The sequence below is a fragment of the Somniosus microcephalus genome, chromosome 33, assembly GCF_052327205.1.
Source record: "Somniosus microcephalus isolate GS21.2 chromosome 33, FLI_Smic_1.0, whole genome shotgun sequence".
Taxonomy (NCBI): Eukaryota; Metazoa; Chordata; class Chondrichthyes; order Squaliformes; family Somniosidae; genus Somniosus; species Somniosus microcephalus.
This window is the reverse complement of record NC_141019.1, coordinates 6,714,415-6,735,035: the sequence shown is the minus strand read 5'-3', so window position 1 is coordinate 6,735,035 and position 20,621 is coordinate 6,714,415. Positions and strand designations below refer to the sequence as shown.

Below are 20,621 nucleotides of genomic sequence, written 5' to 3'. Positions count from 1 at the left end.
CTATAATACCCCCGTCCATTAGCACCTATCCCATACCCCCTGTGTCATATCCCATACCCACAATCTCCTAACCCCATCATACTCCCCTGCCCCTTATCACCTAACCCAATACCCCCTGTGCCATAAAGAAAGAAAGACTTGCATTTCTATAGCACCTTTCACGACTACTGGACGTCTCAAAGCGCTTTACAGCCAATGAAGTACTTTTGAAGTGGAGTCACTGCTGTAATGTGGGAAACGCGGCAGCCAATTTGCGCACAGCAAGCTCCCACAAACAGCAATGTGATAATGGCCAGATCATCTGTTTTTGTTATGTTGGTTGAGGGATAAATATTGGCCAGGACACTGGGGAGAACTCCCCTGCTCTTCTTCAAATAGTGCCATGGGATCTTTTACATCCACCTGAGAGAGCAGACAGGGCCTTGGTTTAACGTCTCATCTGAAAGACGGCACCTCCGACAGTGCAGCACTCCCTCAGCACTGCACTGGAGTGTCAGCCTAGCTTTATGTGTACAAGTCCCTGGAGTGAGACATGAACCCACAACCTTCTGACTCAGAGGCGAGTGTGTAACCCACTGAGCCACAGCTGATATTCCACACCTCCTACCCCTATCATACAACCCTTTCCCTGATCACCAATCCCATACCCACCTATTCCCCAGCCCCTTGAATGGAACTAGAATGCAAGGCCTCCAGTAGATATTGTACTTTAAACAGGGGAGCGACAAAAAGAAAATTAGGGTTGGAGCAGGGGTCGAGGGAAAGGCAGGAAGGTGCAGTGCCAGTCTAAAACATGGACTATACTACAAGCTTCTGATTCCACAGCAATGCCATGACAATATTCTTCAGTGCTTTATTTTGGCTTTGCTGGGAGATGGACATTGGAGAAGCTCATTTCAGGAGAGGTAGTAAATCAAGCAAATGTATCTTAGAATCTTACAGCACAGAAGGAGGCCATTCAGCCCATCGTGCCTGTGCCGGCTCTTTGAAAGAGCTCTCCAATTAGTCCCACTCCCACTGCTCTTTCCCCGTAGCCCTGCAAACTTTTCCTTTTCAAGTATTTATCCAATTCCCTTTTGAAAGTTACTATTGAACCTGCTTTAAAAAATTCTCCTCATCTCCCCCTCTGATTCTTTTACCAATCTGTGTCCTCTGGTTACTGACCCTCCTACCAGTGGAAAGAGTTTCTCCTTATTTACTCTATCAAAACCCTTCATAATTTTGAACACCTCTATTAAATCTCCCCTTAACCTTCTCTGCTCTAAGGAGAACAATCCCAGCTTCTCCAGTCTCTCCACATCACTGAAGTCCCTCATCCCTGGTACCATTCTGGTCAATCTCCCCTTAACCTTCTCTGCTCTAAGGAGAACAATCCCAGCTTCTCCAGTCTCTCCAAATAACTGAAGTCCCTCATCCCTGGTAACATTCTAGTAAATCTCCCCTTAACCTTCCCTGCTCTAAGGAGAACAATCCCAGCTTCTCCAGTCTCTCCACATCACTGAAGTCCCTCATCCCAGGTAACATTCTAGTAAATCTCCTCTGCACCCTCTCCAAGACCTTGACATCCTTCCTAAAGTGTGGTGCCCAGAATTGGACACAAAACCCCAGCTGAGGTCTAACGAGATTTAGTATAGCTCTAAATATCTGTGGATTTAGGGCTGGATTTTCATTGAGGCGTCGGGGTTGTAGTCCCGCCTCCATCGAGTTGTGGCCAACCCACGCGATTTAGACTTGATTGACCTTGTTAAGCCAGCCCAGCGGGCTCAGTAGGCCAATTAGGGGCCACCTGGCAACAGGTGACGTCACAGATTGATATTTCATCTGTCAAGACCTTTTGACAGATGAAATAGCAGCGTTTCACAGCTGTTTGAAGCTGTCAAAACACTGACAATCTGTACTCCAGGTTAATTCCTTCCTCTCAGGATGATTTAGAGATCTCTCCAGAACAGAAAGCTGAATGCTGCAATTTTTGACAGTTCGCAGCCATTCTGCTTTCTGTGCCGGTGAGATGAGGGACTCCCGAGACCTGAAGGAAAGAAGGCTGTAAAGGTAAGTAAAACTTCTTTAAACACTTTACACACACCAAACACACTTACCTCTGCACTCATGCACCCAGCACTCACCTGAACACCGGACATCTCGACCCCTCCAAGCACTTCATCCCGATGGTCCGCCTCCTCTAACTTGCCGTGGTTTGGAGCCGTCGGGATTCCCACATTTCAACATTTAAAATAGGGATTAGGCTAAAAACTGCCTGTTAACTACCTGTTAACAGGCAGTTAATTGGCACTAATCCGCTTCCCGCCTTGGGGAGGCGGGTCCCAGTGCGGGACGGGTACCCGCCTCCTTTGAAGCTGGCATGGAGGCGGGTTGGGGGCGGGATGGGGTCGTGACCCCCGATTTCAGGATTTTAACCCCCCTGCACGCCTCCAATCCCGCCTCCATGGCCCAATGAAAATCCTGCCCTAGGGGAGAAGAGCTTTGCTCCTTTGTCCAATTTCCTCTCTGCAATCCAAGAAAATTGGTCAGCCTTTTCTGCTGTGTGAAGAGGGCCTTTATGTGCACTCCATTCATGGATAAGTCTATGTTCCATGCCCTTGAAAGAGCCCCAGAGTTACCTTTGTCTCATCTGGATTATTCTTGTCCTTTTTGTCCGGTGCCTCTCCTCCTGCAATAATCAGAAGATCGCTGTTATTCCTGAGGTGCTCCCATCACAAGAAAAAACGCCTCATTGGAAGGTGATGCTTGGAGCCATCCAAAATCAACCTCACAGCCAGGGCCACACTCGAAGTGAGGTCTGATGGCTGTAATGGATCAATCGCGTTTCAATGAAAACAACCATTTCATCGGTAGACTGTGGAAGAATGAGGGGACTCAAAATAATTAGATTGAACTTCTCATTTGAAAAACCTCCAGTATTATAGAAAGAATAAAACAGTCAACCAAATGTGAACTCCTGGAGAATGACTTTGCGGGTCGCACACTCGTTTGTCAGTGGGTAGCTGTCTCACTTTCTATCAGCAGCTTTTAGAACTATAGGATGACAGGACAATGGTCCATGCAAGGCCTCCGACTGTGGTGCTCTCCAGCTGGGACACAAGAGTGGCTTTGTGGGCCTTGACTCTCGTAGCTCTGAAAATACCACAGTGCCCTCCCCAGTGCAAGGCCCAGTGAGATAGGCCCACAGCACCACTGATATATAGCAGCTGCCCTCGCTGTTGCAGACTCTCGGATTCTCTCACAGAAGCACTGCCCCCTCTCTCTTGAACAAAGGACTGGCACTCATTAACTTTCCGATGCCTCCAGTTTTTCCAGTTGATAGCAATTTTTTTGAAGGGTATTTAAGCCCTCAAATCCAGCTGTTCCCAGAAATGTCCAAACACTTCTGGTCAGGTACATTGTGACCCTGAGTTAGCTGTATTGTATGCGACCGCTCTCAGGGACAGGTAACTGGGTGGGGGTGGAAGAATTCCAGTTCAGGATAACCGAATCTCCACTTCTGGTCTGGTAACTCATCTCTGGCGGGGGTGAAAAACGAACGGTAGCGGATTGGCTATCCGTTATATGCCCCGCCCACTTTTTCACTTCCAGTGACTTCAAGGAACTTTGTGCAAAGGGTGGAGGGGTGTATAAGGGGAGGCTGTATAAGTGGAGAGTGTATAAGTAGAGGGGTTTATAAGGGGAGGGTGTATAAGGAGAGGGGTTTATAAGGGGAGGGTGTATAAGGAGAGGGGTTTATAAGGGGAGGGTGTATAAGGAGAGGGGTTTATAAGGGGAGGGTGTATAAGGAGAGGGGTTTATAAGGGGAGGGTGTATAAGGAGAGGGGTTTATAAGGGGAGGGTGTATACGCAACGGGCCGTGTGACGGGCCCCGGGTTTTACGACAGGCGGGTCAGACAAGGTGCGGCTGATCTCATAACACCCGCTCTGCGCTCCCGCCGAATTTGAATTTTGCCCCCCCTGTCATTATTTCCGCTGGTAGTTTCTTGAATGGGTTGATACATTTTGAAATGGCAATGTTGAAATGGCGTAACCTATTGCAAAGGAGGATCAGTCTACTGTTAAATACTAGCAGGTGATTGGTGATTGATCAAGGACCACAAGGCAGCCTATCCTTGTTCTGGACGGGTTCTGTGGCAAACAGTGAGACAAATGAGCCGAGGGTCAAAGTGGACTCGTGTTTTGTCAGCAAATCTGTTACATTCGTCGCAAATGAACATTCTTACAACTTCGTGCAATGTTGCTGCAGGCCCCTCAGACCTACCTCCTGACCCGTGCTCTTCCCCAGGCTTGGGATTATCAAGTTCTTCATCAACCATTTGCGCAGGCTGCAAAGCACAGGAAAGAGTTACAGAGTTACCCAGGACATCCAGTGCACTCAATTTGCAAACCCTGGGGGCTGAAATTGCGCTCCCGGCGCAATTGCCGGCACTTTGCGCGTGGCACTTTCTGCCCCTGACGCACGGAGGAGGCCTCCCCAGGTTTAGGGAGGTCCGCTCATTAGCATACCGCCAGAACTTTGTGCGATGCACTGGGAGCCCAGCTGTCGGGTGATTTTGGCGCGGAGTTTGCCAAGCACAGATGCTGCACTTGCAAGCTATGCCTGGTACGTCCTGCTCTGGGGGGAAAAAAAGGTCCTTTTTGTTCTAGTGTCGCTGCGAGTCTTCAAGGAAGTGAGCCAGAACGCCAACAATTCCCCCAGGACAAGCCGCTTCAAGGGGAGGCTCCCGGAGGTCCTGTTGAGGGAGGGTCTGGCAAGGAGCCGTGCCATTTCTGGGTACGAGGAAGACCACCCCTCCTCAGCAAGGGGCAGTCAGGACAGCCTGGAAAGAGGTGGCTGAGGGGATCAATGCAGTGCTGCAGGAAAGTGGACAACCTCCCAGAATGGGAGGAAATTCAACTCAAGATTTTTGTCAAGATAAGTGCTTATCTCTCTGCACAGGTGTGCCTGATGTCCACCCACACACTCATTTGTCTTATTTAGCTGCACACTCACTTGGGATGCTTTCTTATCTTTCCCCCTCCTCTTCCCAGAAACCCTAATTGCAAGTAGGTCCATTAAAGACTCCTCCAGTACCCAAAAGGCATTTGATAAAGTCCCTCATAAGGGACTGTTAGCTAAAGTTGAAGCTCATGGAATCAAAATTATTGGCCTAGTTAGAAGATTGGCTGAGCGGTAGGAGGCAGAGAGTAGGGATAATGGGTAGGTACTCTAATTGGCAGGATGTGACTAGTGGTGTCCCGGAGGGATCTGTGTCGGGGCCTCAACTATTCATCGTATTTATTCACAGCTTAGATGATGGGATAGAAAGCCACATATCCAAGTTTGCCGAAGACACAAACAATGTTCCCTCTAATTTTTTTTCCGTGCACGGTCCCTTTAACTGGTCGCGCGGCCCATTCAAACTTTCGTTCACGCACGGTTTCTTCCATTAAAAACCGGTGAGCGGTCTACGCGGGGCCTCCAGACCGCTGCGGGACCTCCAGTGGCCGCGCAACTTAGCGGGAACGTTGGACACAAAGATGGGCGGCATTGTAGGCAGTGTAGATGGAAGCATAAAATTACAAAGAGATATTGGGGCAGTAATTCCTCCCCAAACGCGTGAGTATGGAAGGGGTACTCACGCGTCTGGCCGGAGGAAATGCCGGTTTTCAGCATGCACAGCGCATGCGCTGAAAACCGGCATTTCCTCTCCTCTAACCCAAGAGGTGAAGAGGCTAGCGCGTGCGCTGTAGGGGGCAGCGCGTGCGTCTTGGATTTCCTCTGTTTTGGCGGATTTGCGCATGTGTAAAGGCCTCTGGTCTTTACGCTCGTAAAAAGCACACGTAAGTATTTATTTTTACAGGTAAGTGGTGTTTTAGTGCAATTTAGAATTTTTTTTCCCCACAGGTTTATTATTTTAAATAATCTACAATAAGGTAAGTTTAGTTTTAGACCCTTTTTATTAAAAATTTATTTTTTTCAAAAAAAAATTGTTTAAATTATTTTTTTTAACTTATTTATACTTAATTTAATGATTGGGATGTTTTTTTTAAATTTTATTTAAAGTTTAAGTAGTGTTTTGGGGTGCAGTACTTCTCATGAGTTTGACAGTTCTTACTCTCAAACTTATGAATGAAGTTTCCCCTCCCCTGATTGGCGGAACAGTGCTCACCTGATCCCAGCCGGCACATCGCACTAACTACGCCGCTGGGTCAGGTTAGCACAGCGCGCCGACATCAGAACCGGGCCACTGAAAGGAAATCCACTGCGGGCCAGGTTTCAGATGTCGGCGCGCAGGGTGAGCGCACATTGGGGGCTTGCACGCGCGGCAAGCCCCCGACACCAAGTTCTGGGCCATTAATAGGTTAAGCGAATGGGCAAAACTGTGGCAAATGGATTTCAATGTAGTCAAATGTGAGGTCATTCACTTTGGACCTAAAAAGGGTAGAACAGGGTACTTTCTAAATGGTGAAAAGCTAGAAACATTGGAGGTCCAAAGAGACTTGGGAGTTCGGGTACATCGATCATTAAAATGTCATGAACAGGTACAGAAAATAATCAAAAAGGCTAAAGGAATGCTGGCCTTTATATCTAGAATACAAGGGGGTAGAAGTTATGCTACAGCTATACAAAGCCCTGGTTAGACCACACCTGGAGCACTGGGAGCAGTTCTGGGCACCGCACCTTAGGAAGGATAGACTGGCCTTGGAGGGAGTGCAGCGTAGGTTTACCAGAATGATACCCGGACTCCAAGGGTTAAATTACAAGGAGAGATTACACAAATCAGGATTGTATTCCCTGGAATTTAGAAGGTTAAGGGGTGATTTGATTGAAGTTTTCAAGATAATAAGGGGAACTGATAGGGTAGAGAGAGAGAAACTATTTCCGCTGGTTGGGGAATCTAGGACGAGGGGACATAGTCTAAAAATTAGAGCCAGACCTTTCAGGAGTGAAATTAGGAAACACTTCTACACACAAAGGGTGGTAGAAGTTTGGAACTCTCTTCCGCAAACAGCAATTAGTGCTAGATCAATTGTTAATTTTAAATCTGAGATTAATAGATTTTTGTGAACCAAAGGTATTAAGGGATATGGGGCAAAGGCGGGTATATGGAGTTAGGTCACAGATCAGCCACGATCTCACTGAATGGCGGAACAGGCTCGAGGGGCTGAATGGCCTCCTCCTGTTCCTATGTTCCTATATTCCTATTTGCATGCTGCCTGCTCTTGCACTCCTATTCAGGGAAGCACGGTGGCCAATTGCCTAGCTCTGATAGGCCTCAGGAACAAGCAGTCCATTCATTTCTTCTAATTGCAGACCAGGGAAGCCCACAGTAAAAGGGAGAGACTGAGAGCAGATACTGACACATGTTGAAGAGATAACCAGGACATACTGGACCACCAGTCCGTGATCCCCATTTGACCCTAAATCCGCAGCCTTGTACCCATTCTTCCATCTTTCTCTTCCCTCGAGGAATGACTCCTTCACTTCCACATTCTGCCAATAGCCAGCTAACTGGGTGCTACTACCACATACTGAGTGCGGCTGAATGTGTGCTCCGTGGGGTGTCTTGTAGATTCCAGTGGATGGGTTTTCCCCACTGTGTTTCCCTGGGTCAGCCTGGGGAACAGGATGTCACAGGGCCGAGGCAGAGGGACCATCCACTTCACATCGCACTGCGTCACTCACTCCACCCGCAGCGAGACCCGGGGATATCCACTCCGGGGCAGGGGGAGAGAGATGTAGAGTTCGAGTTGGAGAGTTAGAGTTTGGCCTTGGAGGGGGGTACAGCGCAGATTCACCAGAATGATACCAGGGCTTAAAATTAAACCTAGGCCACACAGGAGTGAAATCAGGAAGCACCTTTACACAAAGGGTAGTTAAAATCTACAACTCGCTCCCTCAAAGGGCTGTGGATGTTGGGGGACAAGTGACATTTTCTAGATTGCAATCGATAGCTTTTTATTGGGTAAGGGTATCAAGGGATATGGAGCAAAAGTGGATAAGTGGAGTTGAGGTACAGATCAGCCAAGATCTAATTGAATAGCGGAACAAGCTCGAGGTCAATGGCCTCCCTCTGTTCCTCAAACACACAGCACAAGTGAGGAGGAGCAAATGCAGGTGGTTGCAGCCAGTAGGTGGGTGGGCCAGTTCTAGGCTGCCCTCAGATGATAAGTCCCAGAACTGGGGCCATCAAGGACCTGCCTATAAAAGAAGGCTGGTTTCTGAGCACCATCAATTGATTGGATCCTTTGAGATTGTGCGAAGTACCCTGCCCAGTGTGAGGGCGAGCATGGAGGAGCCCATTACCCACATCTGTGCAGTCAAGTTTCACCACATGACAGAACTCCAGCCCACTCTGGAACATGCAGTGCCTTGGAGGCATCTACAAGGAACCCCCCTCCCCTCTTATCACACAGCTGGGGGGGCTATCTCAGGACTACCATTGCTGATGATGTGAAGACTAGTTCCATGAATTTGTTCTTCTGGGATTCACCACGCTGGGGGTTTGTCTGGTGTGGACCTTGATATAGGGCTTCCAAGACATCACTATGGTACGTTAGTGTAGTGATTATGTTACTGGACTAGTAATCCAAAGGACTGATAATCCAGAGAACGCAAGTTCAAATTCACTCTGGCAGTTTAAAAAATCTGTAAATAAAAAGCTGTTGGGTTGTTGTAAAAACCCATCTGGTTCACTAATGTCCTTTAGGAAAGGAAATCTGCCGACCTTACCTGGTCTGGCCTATATGTGACTCCAGACCCACAGCAATGTGGTTGACTCTTAATTACCCTCTGAAATGGCCCAGCTATCGTATCAAAACAAGGAGAAGGCTCACCACCACCTTCTCAAGGCAACTAGGGATAGGCAATGAATGCCAGCCTGGCCAGTGATGCCCACATCCCGAGAATGAATGAAAAAAACGCTCTGCAGTCTGCTCCCGCGTACATGGCGGAACATGCTGAGGGAGTGCCCAGTGGCAGGAGGAAGCAGGTCTTTCTCACAGCAACGCATCATCCCTGCCGTCCAGTTGTCCCACTTAAAGGGCTCAACCTGAGCTGGAGGACGAGGAAGCTCAGGCAGACACACCAGCCGTATGAGTCATGCCTGCAGTTGCAGAGACATCTTGATTCCTCCTGCCAAAGGAGCTAAGGCGCAACCCCCATCCCAGGACCTCAGGGTCATCCAGCAGTCAGCCACCTCATTTCCTTTTCCCTCCATGGTAGCACTTTGACCGGGCACTTGATCAGCTATTATGAATTATTGAGTATCCAATGCCACCAAGAGGAAGCACCGGGCAAAGATAAAGTAGACCTCACAAGAAGCACAATAAAATGGGCATAGGCGTGAGGGATATCGGTGTTGGTGTTTTCTTAGTGGGGCAATGCCTTTTATGCTGCAGTATATGCCTGACTGTGCAGTGATGGTGGATGAGCAATAGTGGGGGTCCATCATCATGCCAGGGGAGCTTAGTCCAGGAACTCTTGTGACCAGGGCAATGACCTTTGAAGTAAAGTGGTTTATGGTTAATGATGGGCAAGTTGCTGCCTAAGGGATGGCGGCACATCCACATGTTGTGCCTCTTGTTCTGGCTCATCTTCGGCCCCTTCCTGAGCCTCCAAACTACAAAACTATGAAGCATGCAGCAGACTACTATTATCTTGGACACCTTGGTGGGGTTGTCTAGCAGGATGGCCCTCGATCAATACAAGTAACAGAACCTTTGCTTCAGTAGGCCGATGGTGTGCTCAATTTTGGACTTGGAGACAGAAGAGGCATCAGTGAATTTTCTTCCTGCTGCTTTTTGTGGGTTTTGAAAAGGTGTTGGGGGGTTAGGCTCCATAAGCCATCCTTTGAACAAGGATGGCTCTGCTGACTGCGGCAGAATGAAGGAGTTGTGGCTGGTCCTGGACATCTGGCATCAACCTGCACGATGAAATGCCTGCGGTCGCAGAGAAGTTGGACATTTGTTGAGTGGAACTCTTTCTAGTTGATGAATGGCAGTGGATTCATGTAAGCAGCCTGTATGGCCATGAGTGGTATCGACGAGGCCCTGAACCTGGCAGGTTCCTGCCACCCTGTAGAAGTGCTGGGTCCTCTCCTGCTGCAGTAGCTCTTACTTAGAGCAGTTCATTTGCCCTTTTAAACAGTGCCTCAGTGACAGGGTGGGCCCAGCAGATACTGGCTCACCCGACCGATCTTCCTTGTGGCACTTTTAAAGGGGCCAGTAGAATAGAAATTGAAGGCGGTAGTAACCTTCACCACCACAGGCAGAGCAGTGCCAGTCTGGAGGTGGTCTGCAGGTCTTCCTGTAGGAGACGGCACAGCCTCCACAATCGCCTCATTGTTGAGCCCCAGTCTCCTGAGACACAACTCCTTTGACATTAATTGAGTAGAACCTTTGGCTCATAGACACGTGTCCAGGGGTAGGCCCATAGGTGCCGTCACCTTCCCGTGAGGTGTATGCGCCTGCCTCGGCTGCTGCTGGTCCACCTCCTCCTCGTACTCGATCTCACAGGATGCCCAAAGGAATGCCCATAGCGTGGGTCAAGCTTGGCGAGGCAAGGTGGCCAGATGGTTTGGGGTGGGAGGAGTAAAGTTCAAAAGCAAGGGGGCGACAAATGGATGCCTCACTCCAAAATAAACAGACGGAAGCCAAAGTCACAGACAGTCAAAAGGCAAAACAGAGAACAAGCAACAAGCTGAACAGACGCAGACACAAAGGCCAGGAGTACGCGGTCCACTGTTTCCACTGGTAGCTGTGCCTGAAGCCGGCTTCTGCTCCATGTTTTCTGGCGTTCCTCTAGTTGCCATTGCGCCAATGATGCAAAGCAGCGCAATTTCCTGGGCTCACAGAACGCACCATGAACTGGCTCCATGGGCCAGCAACAAGCCTCTTTTGCGCCCCTATCGCGCCCCCCTCCCCAGCAGAAAACCCAGGGCTGCCGCAAAAAGCTCCGGGTTTTCCGCTCCCTCCGCTCCCGGCATGCGACTGCGCCGCCGGTGCAAGGGAGCGCACTTTCAGCCCACCCGCCACTCCTGTCAGGGGTTTGACACTTACATTTTTTTTGTCCTCAGAGTTCTTTTTCCTCTCACGGTTCGCCATCACTACTCCTGTCCTCAGTGTCTCATAAACTGGGTCCGAACGGTTTGCAACAGCTGCAGTAGAAGGAACAGAAAATGAAGTCAACCCTCGTTCCATAGAATTACTTAAAATGTACAGCCCAGAAACAGGCCATTCGGCCCCACAGGTCTATGCCGGTGTTTATGCTCCACACGAGCCTCCTCCCACCCTCTTCATCTCACCCCATCAACATATCCTTCTATTACCTTCTCCCTCATGTGTTTATCCAGCTTCCCCTTAAACGCATCTCTGCTATTCGCCTCAACCACTCCCTGTGGTAGCGAGTTCCACATTCTCACCACTCTGGATAAAGAAGTTTCTCCTGAATTCCTTACTTGACTATCTTATATTGATGGCCCCTAGTTCTGGTCTCCCCTCACAAGTGGAAACATCTTCTCTACGTCTACCCTATCAAACCCATAATCTTAAAGACCGCTATCAGGTCACCCCTCAGCCTTCTCTTTTCCAGAGAAAAGAGCCCCAGCCTGTTCAGTCTTTCCTGATAAGTATAACCTCCCACTTCGGGTATCATTCTAGTCAATCTTTTTTGCACCTTCTCCAGTGCTTCGATATCCCTTTTGCAATATGGAGACCAGAACTGTGCACAGTGCTCCAAATGTGGTCTAACCAAGATTCTATTTAAGTTTAACATCACTTCTCTGCTTTTGAATTCTATTCCTCTAGAAATGAACTTCCATGACTTTGTTAACTTGCATTACTATTTTGAATGATTTGTGAATGTGTACCCCTAGATCCCTCTGCTCCTCTACACCATTTAAATATCGATTTTCCAAGGTGAATGTAGCCTCCTTATTCCTCCTACCAAAATGTAACACCTCACATTATCTAATTTCCAATTACACGAACATTATGCAAGTTTGTTAATGTCTTCTTGTATTTTGTCACAGTCTTGCTCTGTATAAACTATACCCCCCGATTTGGTGGCATCTGCAAACTTTGAATTTGTACTCCCGATTCCCGAGCCCAAATCGTTTGTGTAAATGGTGAACAACGGTGGTCCCAGCACCGATCCCTGAGGAACACCACTTCCCACCTTCCGCCAGTCTGAGTAAGTGGGGACCTTGCCCCGATCCAACGCATGTTTGGCCATTTGGACGGATTTCACGTGTAGTGAAGGGAACTGATTGACACGGCAAATGGCCACCAGTCCAGCCTCCAGAACCAATGAAGTGGAAGGCCGTAAAACACTGGTACGCGGAAATGGCTGGCATGGTTACGGCAGGAGATCGAGGAAGCCTCGCAGAAGCTCTACACCCGTCCCGTCATCACCCTGCTGTCTGGGCTCGCACATGACAGCTGCTTAGTTGAGGTATCGGGGAACACCCAGGTGCGCTCTGTTTCCGTGTTTTAATAAAACTGCTTTTGATTTGTTCAACCAAGTCCAGCACTCTGTCTGAGTTTAGTAGTGTGAAGCATTCCCATTTTTACCCGTCCCCTTTTCAGCAGGATCAAGAATCAACCTTAATCAGGCAGGAGAACATATTGGCCTAGACATTCGAGCATGCCCATATTTGGTGGCACGGGGGAGGGGGAGGGAGCAGCAAGGCACATGCCCTGCACCTGAATGGTGAGGCCCGAGGCTCCCCCGATATTGGGCCTCAGGCCTCATTGTAATGGAAAACAGCCAACAGGCGAAGAGGGGACCAGAAATAGCACCAGAAAAGGGGGCGCTGCGCGGCCAAATTCATAGGCCATAGGGTTTGGCCCTCGAGGCATCCTCCCGCCATTTCTCTGGGTGCTTTTCGAAATGGTGCTTCAGGAGCGACGAGGTCCCTTTTGCAGCCATGACAGTTGTTTCAAACTGTTGGGATTGCAGGCCGAGGCAGTGCAAGTGCTGATGTAACCCTGGTGGGTGGTAGAGTCAGGGCTGTGGTACAGAGGGCCCTTGCATTCAGTTCCACATAGTACAGCTACAGATCAATCTGGAACACCTTTGTCTTTTTAAAGTGGGCCTTTACCCATTGCCAGACTGACTCATCAATGCGTAACCTTCTCTGATAAAGGCCGTTTCAAAATAATACTTAAGTGACATTACAGAATACGGTACTCGTTCCTTTCACATTTGGCAGTTTATTTGACTCTTTAATCCTCTTTTATAACTTGCTGTAGCAATCTACATAGGCTGTTTATTGCAGATGTCGTAGTCCATAATAAGTATGTCTAGTTCGGAGGTCTCGCGAGCAACATACAACACGCTAAATGAGTCCAATGTTTCACTTACAGAAAGGGAGAAGCTCTTTGATGCAGGCAAACTGTTGGTTACTGTAGAGGGGAGAGCTGTAGGCTCGCCGAAAACCAGGGGGCTGTATTTAAAAGAAATCTAAAGTTACAGAGGTATGTGTATGAACAGACTCACAGCTGTAGATCATAATGTTGATGGCTCAGTAATAAGAGTAAGGTACTGAAAGTGGACACGGGTTGAAATTCCTAATCCTCCCCCTGCCGAAATTGATCAGAGTGATTACTTTTGTTTCTCCTCCTTTTTCTACCAATTCCGCCACCGCTCCCCGCCCCCAGCCTCCCCTTCCCCCCTCTCATGAAGCCATTGACTTTTTGCCAAGGTATAGTTCCACAGGCACAGGCATTGCCTGACAGCCCATTTCCAGGGAGCAGAGATAGCTATAAAACAAGAAACTGTGACATCGCTAGAAGGTCTCCACCCATCAGCCCACCCATCGTCCAAAGCCATCAAACCATTGACCCAATCCATCGAACCATTGACCCAATTCATCAACCCATCCCACCAAACCCATTGACCCATCCCCATACCCATCGACCCCTCCCCCATACCCATCGATCCGACCCCCAAACCCATCAACCCATCCCCCAAACCCATCAACCCATCCCCTAAATCCATCGACCCATCCCCTAAATCCATCGACCCATCCCCCCAAACGCATCGAACCATTGACCCAATCCATCGACCCATCCTCCCAAACCCATCGACCAAATCCTTCGACCAAACCCATCCCCCCATCAACCCACCCCCCCAAACCCATCCACCAAACCCATCCACCAAACCCATCCACCCATCGACCAAACCCATCCCCCCATCGACCCATCCCCACAAACCCATCGACCAAACCCATCCACCCATCGACCAAACCAATCCACCCATCGACCAAACCCATCGACCAAACCCATCCACCCATCGACCAAACCCATCCACCAATCGACCAAACCCATCCACCCATCGACCAAACCAATCCACCCATCGACCAAACCAATCCACCCATCGACCAAACCAATCCACCCATCGACCAAACCCATCGACCAAACCCATCCACCCATCGACCAAACCCATCCACCAATCGACCAAACCCATCCACCCATCGACCAAACCCATCCACCCATCGACCAAACCCATCCACCCATCGACCAAACCCATCCACCCATCGACCAAACCCATCCACCCTTCGACCAAACCCATCCACCCTTCGACCAAACCCATCCACCCTTCGACCAAACCCATCCACCCTTCGACCAAACCCATCGACCAAACCCATCCACCCATCGACCAAACCCATCCACCCATCGACCAAACCCATCCACCCATCGACCAAACCCATCCACCCATCGACCAAACCAATCCACCCATCGACCAAACCCATCCACCCATCGACCAAACCCATCGACCCATCGACCAAACCCATCCACCCATCGACCAAACCCATCCACCCATCGACCAAACCCATCCACCCATCGACCAAACCCATCGACCAAACCCATCCATCCATTGACCAAACCCATCCACCCTTCGACCAAACCCATCGACCAAACCCATCCACCCTTCGACCAAACCCATCAACCAAACCCATCCACCCTTCGACCAAACCCATCGACCAAACCCATCCACCCTTCGACCAAACCCATCAACCAAACCCATCCACCCTTCGACCAAACCCATCGACCAAACCCATCCATCCATTGACCAAACCCATCCACCCTTCGACCAAACCCATCGACCAAACCCATCCACCCTTCGACCAAACCCATCAACCAAACCCATCCACCCTTCGACCAAACCCATCGACCAGACCCATCGACCAAACCCATCGACCAAACCCATCCACCCATCGACCAAACCCATCCACCCTTCGACCAAACCCATCGACCAAACCCATCGACTCATCGACCAAACCCATCCACCCATCGACCAAACCCATCCACCCATCGACCAAACCCATCGACCAAACCCATCCACCCGTCGACCAAACCCATTGACCAAACCCATCCACTCACCCACCCATCCTGCAGCTGCAGGACTTTTCTGCAGGTGTGCTGCTCCTGTCCAGTATCGGGACAGCGCGTTGGGACTTTTTGGAGAAATCTTTCCACACAACTGACAAGCGGAAGATGCTGTCAAGTGACAAATGAGCTACTTGTGACATGGTCTTCTGATGGTGAACCAGCACAGTGATGGGTTTGGGCTGCAGTGGAGCTGTTTCACTCCAGTGTAATCCCATACTTGCTGAAGACATCTATTGGGCCCAACATATGAGGAGGCTTGAAAGATCTTGGTGAGACCCCATAACTAGGTTTTGTTGGTGTAAGGAAGTTGTCTGACCCAAAGGATTAGAAAATCAGGTGCAGGCCATCTCTCCCTGTAGCCAGATATCTCTGGTTACCCTAGAAGTATTGATGCTAAGGTGAGAGTCAAGCTATATGGCATTTGGTGGCCACGTGAAAAAAGGGAGGGGGAATTCCCCGATGGGTCAGCGAGTTTATTCAATGAGTAATAGAGCCATACAGACCAGGAAGGTCTTCGGCTCAATCCTCCATCTCTACTGAGTTAGCTGATCTCAGGTTGGGCAACAGCAGGGATGCTACAATTGCCCTCAGTACCCCTGTATTAGGGAGTGGGAAAGTCTGCCATGGATCTCGCTCCTTATAACAATCTAGCGATCCCTGCGGGAAGTGAGTGTATGGACCAAAGCCATTAAAACAACAAAGTGTTGTTAAGGGTTCCAAGATAGTCATATCTTCGGTTTGAAAGCCATTTTCTCACATAGGTTGACTCTTCAACCATGCAAAGGGTAGAATCTTAATGAGACATTTAAATTTAAAAAAACCTTCCCATTGATATTGTTTCAGTTCCAACTGCTTTAATACAGTAAGGATCATAATCAAGAGGGGGGTCATTTTAACTTTGGGCAGTTGTGTAAAATGGGCGAGATCGAATTGCCTGCTCATTAAATGCCCCGCCCAATTTTCCTTTCATAAGAACATAAGAAATAGGAGCAGGAGTCGGCCATTCGGCCCCTCGAGCCTGCTCCGCCATTCAATAAGATCATGGCTGATCTTCAGCCTCATCTCCACTTTCCTGAACTATCCCCATATCCCTTGATTCCCTTAATATTGAAAAATCTATCAATCTCTGTCTTAAATATATAAGACTTCAATGGACAGGAAATTTGGGCGGGGTGTATAATGAGCGGCTAATTCGCTATTGCCCTATCTCCCAAAGTTAAAATGACCCTGAAGGACTTTAAAAAGATCAGATACTGAGGAAAGCAGAAGACTTACGATCTTGCCAAAACATCTCTGAAACTCCACGTAAGACTGGCAGTGATGGTGGATGTGAGTTTTGCAATTTTTGCACCTCAAGCCAAACTTGTTATTAACTGTAAGGCAAGAATTTATCAACAATTAACAGAGGGTTGGCGGGATGGGGGAAATTGGGCTTCAAAACAATGATATAATTTTAAGAGACACCAAGCATTTGTCAGACAAATGTGAAACCATTTCATCCTATGCATGGCATGCATTTATATATCACACAAATACCATCATACGGACTGTGGGCAGAATGCAGATAGTGGGAGGCCAAATATTTGTGTCGTACAGCAAGTCTGTGTTGAACACATGGACCGTGTGGAGATGTCGCTTGACAGCGTATCTGAAAGGTTAGGAAAGGTTGTCTTGAATGGAGTCTGTTATGGGGAGGCACCATTCCCAACTGCAATGGCTCCCAATGCTAACTGCAGCATGGAGTCCATCAAAGAAAGGTTACTGGCCTCCACCAGTGAGAGATCCTGGTACCTCATAGACCCGCAAGATTTCTGAATCAGGTGAGGGCAATCCCACCAAACTGTACACTTGAGGAGAGGTGTTGGAGGAGAACCATCAAAGACTGCAGAGGAGTTGGGAAGGCCAAGGAGGGATAAAGGGCTAAATCGTGCTGGAGAAAAGCATCTAGCAGTGCATGCCGTTAGACCGTTTCCTGCTTTTTCAGCTCGAAAAATATTTGCACCGTCACTTGCTGGAAGTGTGAGGGCAACAGGGCATCTGGGACCTCGGTCAACGACAGGGCCAACACTGCATCTCCTTAACCAATGAGATTTACAGATTGAGAAAGAACCAGAGGAGAAGGAAATTAGAGTCAAATCAGGTACAGAAAGAGAAATAAAGAGGGAAAGAAAGATTGGATTAAGAGAGAGAGAAAAAAAAGAAACAGAAAGGAAAATTAAGAAAAATATTAAAAAATGTAAAATTTGAAATGTTTTAAATCTCTAACAACAATTTACTATAATGCAGGAATGAGACAATAGTAATCTCGGATGTAATGCTTAAGTTGTCCACCAGAGGGAGACAAATGCTAAGGGGATTATAATTACTAGTCTTAAGGTAAAATTGCATTATGGGTAGAATGACATCATAGGATCCTCCATCTTAGATTGCTCGTGCAGTTGAATTGATGTGCATGCCTGTAGTTGTGAGAGCTCTGTTCTCTCCTGGTTCTGTATAAATTAAAAGCAAAGTTTTGAGTTCCTGAAGTCTCATTTATATCCCTTATATTTGGACCTTAACCACCCGGTTATAACAGAGACCCAACAGTTTAAATGGTTCCCTTTCTGGTATGGTGAGGTTGATTGGAATTGCATGAACAGTGATCACATTGTTAAAAGGATACTTATGCTCTTAATCACCAGCCCCAACTTTCTGCGGTGAGTTGAATGGGCAATTAACGTGCAAATCCAGCAAGTTCTTAAAAATAATGGGGAGGCGAAGGGTGAGATGTTGTTTGTGTGAAGCTAATGGCGGAGCAGCATAAATTGACCAGCAAGTTCTGGAGATTGGCAACTCATGGCGTACCTCTTGTTCCCCTGAACTTGCTGCCTGATTTCCATATTCATGACGGCATGCATCGTGAAGTTGCCGTTATTCTTCCAGCAAGATTCAGCCCCAATGATTCATGGTCACAAAGAATGTCATTTGTGACTTTGGTTAAGGTTGTTTCAATGCTGTGGGAGGGGCAGAAAACTGATTGGAGAGACTCAAACAGGGAGCTCCAGGAAAGGTAGATTTTCGAGGCGACTGCACATTCAAGAACTTCAGAGAGAAAAGGATGGTTGGAGATGGGACAGTCGTCTTCAAGGACAGAGTTGTCGAGGGTGGGTTTTTTGAGGGAGTGATGATGGCGGTTTTGAAAGGGAGGGGGACAATCCCTGAGGAAAGGAAACCATTTACAATGTCAGCTAGTATGGGAGCTAGGAAGGGAAGTTGGGTGGTCAGTGGTTTAGTGGGAATGGAGTCACGGGGGCAGGAGGTGCACCTCATGTACGAGTTGAGCTCAGAGAGGACACGGGGCAGATGGGAGAGAAACCAGAGATAGATGGAGGTTCAGAAGTAAGGCAGGGGTGGGGTGGGCTGAGGGGCGGAGCAATAGTCAGGTCGAACGATGTTGGCTTTGACAGTGGGGGGATTGGGTCAAATCAACCATGGGATCAACACCTAAGTCTCTCTTCCATTGAGACTTGGACAGCTTAACCTCTGTTTGGAAACGAACGCCAGGAATTTCCTCCAGGATTCTCCCGATCTTTTGCTGTAACTTTGGCGGGAGATCAGCGGAAGCCCCGGATACAGCACATAATCGGCAGTTTTCGCCGATCTTCCACTCACAGACACACGGAATCAGTCGGAAATCCCACTCGGAAACTGTTGAGTCTGAGTGTCCCAGATATGCTTATTCTAAATCACTGGACACAGACAACAAGAATAACTTACAGGTCTTTACTAATCGAAGGTCAGGGCTGAACTGCTTAGCAAATTACTACACAGAGTTTATATACCGGTGTGGTCACCACCGGTACTACAATATACAGTAGCCAAGAGAAAGTAGTCCATCTCTTAAGGTAGTCTCTTAAGGTGGTACAGGTTACATACACCACAATTCCTCCCTTTTTAGCTTAACAGTGTACATCCCAATTTAAACATAACATGGATAACATATATACAACTTCATGCAAAACTGTTCAAAGATTCAGTCTCTGAGGAGGCCTCCTGATCCGAGTTGGATAACGCCTTTCAGGGGTCTCTGATTCTCGTTGCTGGGGTGACTCATCTAGTTGATCTCTTATGGATTGGACATCATCAGATACATTGGCGTCTGAGGTAGATGCTTCAGGTTCACTAACTTCTTCCACTGGTGTCTCTGTCGTAGTCATGGGTTCGACCCTTGTTCTCGATTCTACAAGTTGGTCAGCATGACGTCGTATTACGTTTTCACCAATATCTACCGTGTACATCAGGGGTCCTTGTCTGGCACGAATTGTTCCAGATTGCCATTTCTCATTCTTATAGTCCCGGGCTAACACTGGTTGTCCTATTTCGAAACTCCGAGTGGTCTTGTTATTTATATGCTGGAACTGTTTGTTTTCGACTTCCCTCCGCACATTTGGTTTTAACAAGTCCAACCTGGACCGCAACCTCCTGTTATAGAACATCATGGCAGGGCTTTGATTTGTCACTGCATGAGTGGCGTTTCGATATGCCATTAGGAAATTGTCCACCTTGTGTTGTAGTGGAATCTGGTCTTCGCTCATGGCCTTTATCGCCTTTTTGAACGTTTGTACAAATCTCTCGGCCAACCCATTTGTAGCCGGATGATATGGGGCAGAGGTATAATGTTTCACCCCATTCTTCTTCATGAATTTCTGGAATTCTTCTGACACGAACTGCGGTCCGTTGTCTGAACATATTTGTTCTGGCAATCCATTTCTTGCGAATATCGTTCTTAGAACTGCGATCGTCTTTTCCGAGGTAGTGGTCGCCATCTTAATCACTTCTGGCCATTTAGAATGTGCGTCTACCGCAATTAAAAACATGGAGTCCATGAATGGACCTGCGAAGTCAATATGTACACGTTGCCATGGGGTTGAAGGCCATTCCCATGGATGCAGCGGTGCAATTGGAGGTGCATTTTGAACTTTTTGGCACCCTGAGCAACTTTTAGTCAGATCCTCTATTTGTTGGTCGATACCTGGCCACCACACATAAGCCCTAGCAAGGCTTTTCATCTTGACTCCCCCCAGATGACCTTCATGCAGTTCCTTTAGAACTCTCTCCCTTAATTTAGGAGGAATAATCACCCTTGTTCCATACATCAATGTTCCTTGACAGACGGACAGCTGTTCTTGTCTGGCTGAGAATGCCGGTAACAGTGGATCACCATGTGCTGGCCATCCCTTCACTGTCAATTCATAGACCCG

At 48.2% G+C, this 20,621-nt stretch overlaps 1 protein-coding gene across 8 annotated transcripts in view; it reads right to left on the bottom strand.

Moving 5' to 3' along the window:
- stac3 (SH3 and cysteine rich domain 3) overlaps positions 1-20,621 on the bottom strand; it is a 95,359-nt gene that overhangs the window by 23,735 nt on the left and 51,003 nt on the right. For 4 of the 8 annotated variants that reach the window (XM_085972635.1, XM_085972634.1, XM_085972637.1 and 1 more), the window contains 5 exons: positions 16,657-16,754; positions 13,352-13,433; positions 11,047-11,144; positions 4,265-4,328; positions 2,619-2,668 (listed from right to left, as the gene is read on the bottom strand). In XM_085972635.1, coding sequence (XP_085828761.1) covers positions 2,619-2,668; positions 4,265-4,328; positions 11,047-11,144; positions 13,352-13,433; positions 16,657-16,754 — 392 coding nt within the window. The remainder of the gene's footprint in view (positions 1-2,618; positions 2,669-4,264; positions 4,329-11,046; positions 11,145-13,351; positions 13,434-16,656; positions 16,755-20,621) is intronic. The other 4 variants (XM_085972642.1, XM_085972640.1, XM_085972641.1 and 1 more) reach the window with 2 other exon arrangements.